General features: G+C 44.4%; 1 protein-coding gene across 1 annotated transcript; it reads left to right on the plus strand.

The window, feature by feature from the left end:
• The first annotated feature begins 3,228 nt into the window (after positions 1-3,228).
• On the plus strand, positions 3,229-7,839 carry ANKS4B (ankyrin repeat and sterile alpha motif domain containing 4B). The gene is made up of 2 exons (XM_064726177.1): positions 3,229-3,414; positions 6,765-7,839. The coding sequence occupies exons 1-2, from the start codon at positions 3,251-3,253 to the stop codon at positions 7,837-7,839; spliced, it is 1,239 nt and encodes a 412-aa protein (XP_064582247.1). The 5' UTR covers positions 3,229-3,250.
• Positions 7,840-8,256: the final 417 nt, after the last annotated feature.

Raw genomic sequence — 8,256 nt, forward strand, 5'->3', positions numbered from 1 at the left:
CAGGTCAGGACTTCTACTTTTGAGCACTCACAGCAAAAACTGCAAAAGTCCCTGTGATATAACAGATAATGTCACTGCTCCCAGCCCTGCTGTTGCAGGCCCTGCAAGGGATGCCCTTGGACCCAGAGCAGAGCAGCAATCACATCAGGTTGGTGTCACACTGAGCCTGGCGTGGCTGACCCTCAGCCTGGTGTGGGAACTGGCTACTCAAGCGGACATCCAGCAGCAGCGTGTCCTGAGGCACAGAAGTTTTGCCTCCCTAAGAAGTGAAGAAATAAACTCTTATTTTTGTTTTAAATGTTGTCATCCTCTCTGAATTGTGTAGCCACGATTACCCAGTGTGACTAATTCCATTCTTCTCTGAGCCCATTAGCTCCAAAGATCTCATTAGGCCAGCAGAGCCTTGCTTGCCTCCCCTTGCATGGCCTTTACCATACCACATTTGGTGCTTTTAAAAGTTGCAATGAGGAAATGTTGTGCTGGGAAACACCTCACGCAAAACATGGCACAACAACATCACTGTGCAGGTTTATGCTCCAAGTTATCTTCAGCAACCTAACTGGTGGTGCTGCAGCCTTTCAATCTAAATAGTTTAACTGGCAATATTTTATTTGAGACAGTTCTCAAATAAATAGACTATAACCATATATACAGTGAAATCCAAAACCAAATCAAAGCTGCTGGTTAAGTAATTCATTAGTTTACAACACCATGTAGCATCACAACAGAGTTTCTCATGGGCCTGGTAAGACATTTCAATTGGAAGTGGAATGGTTCTGAAGTTCTTTTCACACACAGAAAGAAAAGCTTCATTCTAACTATCCAGGGAGTTTTAAAAGTTCACAATTATGAGCTTTAGTCTCAAAAGAATAATCTCCATTCAGGCTGAGAAATTTACCTCATTTGATGTTGAATCATTTATTCCATTTCAAGTTGAGGTTTTTGGATGGGACAACAATGAACAAGTACCAGGAGTTTAGAAACAGATGAAGATTTTGTTTGGTCTTTTCTTTTTTCTTTCTTTTTTTGTGATGCCCACTTTTATGTCAGAAATAATAATAAAGCTGGCAAAGTCCTGCAGCTTCTCCCCAACTGACATGGGTTTTGCTTTGCCTCTAATTAAAACTTGCAGCAATGGTTTCCCACTTAGCATTGTACCAGGTAAGTTTAAAATCAATATTTTCAGATGTTTATGGCAAAAAATTACTCTGAGATCAAACTTCGTGTGCTGCATTAATTAAGAGAAAAGCATACTAAGGTACTTCTGTAGTAAAAACTAAGGATCTTGAAAATTAAAAGGACCCTTCTGCCACCAAATCACTTTTCATGAGTGTATCATGTTTCTTCTCTCCTACCAGGCATTGGTGGTATATGCAGTATGTGAATGGTGATCATTTTACCCCTGAAGAAAGGCCAAGTAAAAGAAATAAAATTCAAAGGCATTAATAAACAGCTGATCTTTTATATATATATATATACATACATGTATTACCTATCTTTGTTCTGCAACAGCTAGGTTTTCTTGTAGCTGTAAATTTAGCTCTGTGCTGAGCCCAGTTAAATAGAAACAGAATAAATGGCTGCATTTATTTATTAGAGAAGTATTAATGCAGTGCCGGGAACCTGAGAGTAAAACTGTCTTCTAAAGTGGGGATGGGCACTGGCCTGGGTGAGGCACAGCCCATCCTGACTGCCCTGGGAGGGCAGGACAGCACCAGGGACACCAGGGACAGTCTGGGTGACACAAGGGACAGCCAGGGCTTCGCTTTACCCTGGCCTGGAGCTCTTTATTCAAAGGTCCAAACCATGAGGGACAGACAGGCCTTGGCTTTACCCTGACCTGGAGCTCTTTATTCAAAGGTCCAAACCTGCCACTGGCTCTCCTTGTCATCATGAGAAGAAAAAGGTTGGTGCAAGTTCATTCCTGAAGAGCTCTTCAATGCCTGTCTGAGAAAATAATGAAGAGAGAAAGCCCATTTTGAGAGGTCTCTGGTGTGTCACGGGGGCAGAATTACGGGATGCAAATGAGGTGGCAGAATTCCATTTGGGGATTGCACCAACTCTGAGCAAGGAGTTGGTTTGTGATTCTGTAATGGGGGCACAACAAGCAACAAAACCCCACTGCTAATTGCTGAGGGTAGAGTCTCTGAGATCCAGGTTAATTCAGTGAGTCACAGAAAACAGCTTGGCAAAAAGTGATGTTTGTGTGGCAGCACTTGTGAATGTGGCCAGGAGAACCCTGAGCTCACAGCACTGCAGGAAGCTGCAGTAGCCTCTTACCAACTTAGCTGTTGTTTGAAAACTGGCTTTTTATATGGCTTGCTCTTAGTAATTCTTTTGAACTTAAAGTTAGAATTAGTCTAATTCAATAAGTTTCTGGTTGTAGAGGTAGCCCTTAATGCCACTGAACTCAGGGGAAGTGACTTCTAAATCAAGAAATCTTTATTCGTGGTGGGGAATGGACCATCTATTCCCAGGCAAGGACCACAGTGCCCAGCTGGGGCAGTGGGTGCAGACCCATCATGTTTCCTTTTCTGGAATTCCTTGTGGTATCCTGAGGAAATCCTGCACAATTCTGTGTCTAAACAGAGATTACAATACCTGTCAGAAGAGTTTTATATTTGCCAATTTCCTGAAGATCTCCTGATGAAATGCAACTCACACAGCTGTGGTTTTGCCAGCTGTGACTTGCAGACCTGTTGGGGGTTTTATCCAGACATCACCCTGTGCATCATTTCCATTCTGGGTACACAAAATGGTTCCATGAAAGTGCCTGCTTTGGCAGGAGAGGGACTTGTTTTCAAATACAGCATCCCAGTAAAAGATGGGTACAAATGGCTTCACCAGGAAAGGTAACTGCTCCTGCTTTCCTCCCATCAAACTCAGGGATACTTTATTCCTTGGGGTGAGACCTGGTCACACTGACAGTCATGGCCTTTAGAAGGTTATTTTGGAAGTCCTTTTGCAATTCCCACAGAACAGTCAGGCAAAAACACTGAGAAGATGCCTGGATCCCCTCTCTAAGGAGTCAATTATGCAACAAACTGAACACGGCAGAGCCACCTTCCAGGAAATGAAAGCATTCCCCACCCACAGCTCCAGACAAAGAGCCTGCAAGGATGAACTTTGCCTCCCCATTCCCCTCCTCACAGGGATGTCTCAGCTTGTAATCATTAATGAGCTCTCCTGGGATGGAAGAGTGACTGTGCAGCCTGGAGATCACTCAGAGCTGCTTTGGGAGCTGCTGAAAATGTCGAGCAGGTACCACAAAGCTGCGGCCGACGGCAACGTGGACCTGCTGAAAGAGGCCACCAAGAAAGACCTCAACACTTCAGATGAAGATGGGATGACTCCCACCCTCCTGGCAGCCTACCACGGGTACCTGGAAGCTCTGGAAGTCATTTGCAGGAGGGGGTAAGTTCAGCCAGCCTCAAAACTGCAATTCCTGCCTCGTGTTTCTAAGGCCCCGGTGACCTCCGGCCCAAAAGGCCGAAAGTCACAGGAATTCCTTTAAGGCATTGCCAAGAACTGTTTCTTTAGTGGCTGTGGTTTAGGTCCAGAGCCTGCAGGGAGATCTCTGTTGTTTCTTAGACAGGGGGTGAGGAGCCCTTCAGGTGTCAGTGAAAGCAAATCAGCATCCACAGGAGCACAGTGGGTCCTGCAGGGCCCTGGCACCTTTCCTTCCTCACTGGAGAAGGCTGCCAACAGCCTTTGAGGATATCTTGAGACAGGTTTCATAGAGAAATCCCTAATCTGAAACAATTTCAGCAAAAAGATATCTCCCATTTGCTTCCAAAGTGCAGTTAGTAGGCACTTGTGAAGATTTAATGCTGTCCAGAGGTGAGTCACAACAGACAGCCTCGAGGCAGTAACATCTAAAATGGTTATTTCTGTTCTTTTTTAACAACCACCATCAGGTTATAATGGAGAATACTGATTCTGAAGCTGTGATAGGACCCTTGTAAACTATTAAAAAAAAAATGAAAGGAAGGTTTTCTACAGGTTTATTTTCTAGTAATAAAATGTCTGAATCATTTAAATGTCTTACATGGTTAGAATGTCTTATTGAAGTGGTAATTACCTCTCCACCATCAGTACTCTATTGCTCAGAGCCTACCTTTTAAGCTGTGGTTCTGTAATAACATCTAATTAAAGAAAATCTGCTCTTGTGTAGAGATAGAGTTAATAAAATGTTCTTTTCCATAACAGTGAACAGATTGCAGGGAACAGCTGAATAACTATTTGGATGCATCTGAGTTTTCTTTTATTAAAAATTGAGTTGAAAATTATTTTTTTTTCATAGATTTTGCTTTATAGCTCATTGGGCTCAGGTGTGGCTGTGGTATCACAATGAAAAAGACCTTTGGACTGCGTGATTGTTGCTGTGTCCTCAGGAGAGGCAAAAATAGATTGACATGTTTTCAACTTGTGCAATTAAGGCAGCTCCCAGGAAATACCTGTCAATAATATTCGTCCCTGAACACCTGCAAGCCAGAACAACTAGATAAGGAACAAATAGAAGAATTTATTTTTTTTCAAAGTTTGAGTGAAAAATATATCTCCTCCCACATAAACGGAAAGAAATCACAGCAGATAACACAAAGATCAAAATTTCTGTATATTTGTTATTTTGTGTATTTCTAAGTCTTTTTCTTGGTAGAGGACAGCTTTGAAACAGTATCGCCTCAAAATCTTCAAACATATGTGTTTACCTCTATCTTAATCTAAGATTTCTTGACACAATCAGGAAGATGTGTCTGTCAGAGGTATGGCTGCATTCTCAATGTGTTTTTGAGGAGAAGCTGAGTTTTAGAAGATGTTTGAGCTGTTCTTCAGTCAGTTAATGTTTTCTTGTGAGAAAGTATTTTAATTATTTTTAACAAATTCATCCTTTCCTTGAAGAGGTTTCCTGAAAGAGGCTCTGAGGTCCAGGGCAATTTTCTTTAGAGTGGTTACAGATTTTAGGACTCTCAAGCTTTAGCCCTTGGAAATTTAGCAATAAACCCTTTTCATCTTGAAATAATTTATCTTCCCAGGCATCAGGAGACATTTTCTCTGCTTGCCTTGCAGGTACATGAATAAAGGCAAGACCAAATAGCAGAATCTGCTTTGCTTTGTGTGAGCCTTTTCCTTGGGCAAGCAGGGAGCATGAGAAGCCAGAGTAGATGTCAAACCTTGTGCAAAGTCCCCCTGAGCTGGGAGCAGCCCCTGGAGTTTGTCAGTTGTTTGAGGCTCAAAGGCTGGCAGGTTCCAGGGGCAGCAGAGACCACAACCAGCTCTGAAGGGGATGGATGACCCAGCCCTCCCCAGCTCAGGGTGCCCAGGCAGATCACAAATGTGGGAACTGAGGAGCCCAGCACGCCCAGCCACAGCCAGGCAGCTCCCCAGGGCACAGCCAAAAAGCAGAAATATGAACACATGGCTGCCACATGGCTGAGTGGAGAAACTGATCCTCAGCTGCCACCTCCTCGTGGCCAAGCCTGAGCAAAGCTGGCTCTGCTGGACCCCTGAGCTCAGCCCTGCCTGGGGCAGCTCAGGCTGAAGGCTGTGCCCAGATCTGACCCCCAGCAAACCTGGCAGTGCTTTGCTGCAGAGCCCCAAAGGCAGAGGTGATGCCTGGAGGACATTTTGGGACAGGATGTACCATGTGTTTCACAGTACAGCTCCGAGTCATTGAAATGCTTCATCTCCCAAGAGCAGAAATTCTTGAACTCCCAAGAGTAGAAATTCTCCTTGCAAATTTGGTCCCTGGCTCTGAAGTCAACAAAGATTTTGGGCTTCTGTGGCCACCCCATTGTTTGGTCACAAGAGGACACAAAGGTCACCTTGCCAAATGTGTATCTAAATATTCAAGCTGTCTGCAAGCAGTAGTTCAGTGTGAAGTCAGTGCAAGAGTTAAACATCAAGCAGTCCTTTTCACTGGCTTTAAATTCAATTGAAAAATGTGGCATTTTATTTTCAAATGAACTTCTGCCTTTCAAACCACCATGAGTAAAAGCAGCTTACAGAGAACAAAGGAGTTGACAAACAATGGCATCTATCTGGGCTTAAACTAATACCAGTGGAGACAAATGGGTAATCGGGGCTTTACTCTTACCTATTACCTATTACCTACGTAAAAAGTTACTGTAGGAGCTCATTAAATGTATATCACTGTGGCCAGTGAGGAAACCTTCTAATATTGCCCTCCATTTGACATGCAAAAGGAAAAAATCAATCCATGGAAATGTTCTTGAAACAATTTTGCCAGTAATTCCAGTGAGAATAAGTTGAAGCCTGAGCCCACTTTTGGTTGCCAGACCCTGGGATGACAAAGGGAATGCCCTGGCTCCCTTATGGGGAGATGCAGTCACAGACCCCTGGGAGCTCGTGGAACTCTCAGGGCAGGAATGAGAGCTCATGGCACACTCAGGGCAGAATTAGAGCTCATGGCACACACACAGACACACTCAGGGCAGGAATTAGAGCTCATACCACACACAGAACCACACTCAGGGCAGGAATGAGAGCTCATGGCACACTCAGGGCAGAATTAGAGCTCATGGCACACACAGAGACACACTCAAGGCAGAATTAGAGCTCATGGCACACACACAGATCCACACTCAGGGCTTGTGCCAGTGGGTGCAGCCCTGTTCTAGCAGCTGGGGCCAAGCTGAGCCATTGTCCCTGGGCTGTTCTCCTCAGAGCGGAGCACAGTGACACGTTTGGTGTCAGAGCTCAGAGTGGGTACCCAGCTCACTGTGCGCTGTTTTCCCTGGCAGGGGCGACCCTGACAAGTGTGACATCTGGGGGAACACGCCCCTGCACCACGCTGCCTGCAATGGCCACATCCCCTGCGTCTCCTTTCTGGTGAACTTCGGGGCCAACATCTTTGCTCTGGACAACGACCTGCGCACCCCGCTGGAGGCAGCTGCCAGCAGGGACCGCAGGGAGTGCGTGCAGATCCTGGACAAGGCTGCCACCGAGCAGAACCTGCTGAACCCAAAGAAGGTCTCCAAACAAAAGGCACAGGCCCAGAGGAACGTGGAGAGACAAATCAAGGAGTGTGAGAAGCGCCAGGAGAAACACCAGCAGGAAATGAACAGGAATTATATTAAAGAAAAGGTTGGCACGGTGAATTCTTCCAAAGGAACGCACTCCAGGGTAAAGCTGCCTGGGCTATTTACTTCAACTGCCACAAGTACTTTAACCAAAAACCTGAAAGATACCTTGAAACTCAAGACAAAAAAGACAACTGACAGCGCAAGAAGGCAGGAAACACAAAGGAATGACCAAGAGGATGATATGGGTAGGAAAAGTGTGATGCATTTGTTTGATGAGAAAGAGGAGGATGAATTACTGAATGACCTTGGAGAGAAAAACCTTGCTGATAATGATAGTCAGCTCTCCATTTTTCAGCGGCCAGGTCTTGGCAAGATTGTGTTTGGAAGGAATTTGGCTGCAGAGGTAAATCCTGAAACTGCGTTTTCTGAGAAAGAAGGTATAAGAGATACAATAGCCAGTGAGCTCTTTCAGTATGAAAACACTGAGAATGGCAGGGAAGGTGATGCTGAAAACAGTGCTGATGTCCCTTGGAATGAGGAAGAAGTGGTTTGGGATGATGAGGAAACAGAGAATACACCCCTTGAGGTATTTCTGGCATCACAGATGTTGGATGAGTTTCTTCCAGTCTTCATGAGGGAAAAAATTGATTTAGATGCCCTGATGCTATGTTCTGATGAAGATCTACAGAGTATTCAGATGGAGCTTGGGCCAAGAAAGAAAGTCCTGAATGCTGTGAATAAAAGAAAACAGGCACTCGAGAACCCTGGAAAAACTGTAGATACTTGCTTATAAATTATCATATCTGTTGTTGTTACCTACTGATTCATTACCTTTCCCTTTTTCCAGTGTTCAACTATTTTCAGAAGTCTGCTAAAGCAAAAGGCAGAGAGGTTACCAATTGCTTTGGGAAGCACAGCAGGGATAACATTTTTTCTCTCTGGATGAGTAGTTCTGGTGAACAGCAATATTAAGTACATTCTGCCAAAAAGTAAGAATGTGAAGTTAAAAACCAAAAAGCTTTCTGTCCCTGAACTGTTTATGTGGATTGGATTTCTTTTGGTCCAGATAATTTCAAATACCAGTGAAGGCCAGGCCCGCTGCATTCCTTAATAAAGCCCTTCCTTTCTTCTCCAAAACCACAATGCAAAGAGCATTCTCAGAGCCTGAGAGCTTTGAGTTTTCTCCATTTGCTTCTGAAGGACCAGTAAA

The sequence above is a fragment of the Zonotrichia leucophrys genome, chromosome 14 (genome assembly GCF_028769735.1).
Source record: "Zonotrichia leucophrys gambelii isolate GWCS_2022_RI chromosome 14, RI_Zleu_2.0, whole genome shotgun sequence".
Classification (NCBI taxonomy): Eukaryota; Metazoa; Chordata; class Aves; order Passeriformes; family Passerellidae; genus Zonotrichia; species Zonotrichia leucophrys.

Bases quoted from the DNA above. Each gene is read 5' to 3' on its own strand.
- ANKS4B (XM_064726177.1), top strand. From the start codon at position 3,251: ATGTCGAGCAGGTACCACAAAGCTGCGGCCGACGGCAACGTGGACCTG. The intron at 3,415-6,764 runs GTAAGTTCAGCC...TTTCCCTGGCAG, and splicing joins GAAGTCATTTGCAGGAGGGG to GGGCGACCCTGACAAGTGTG.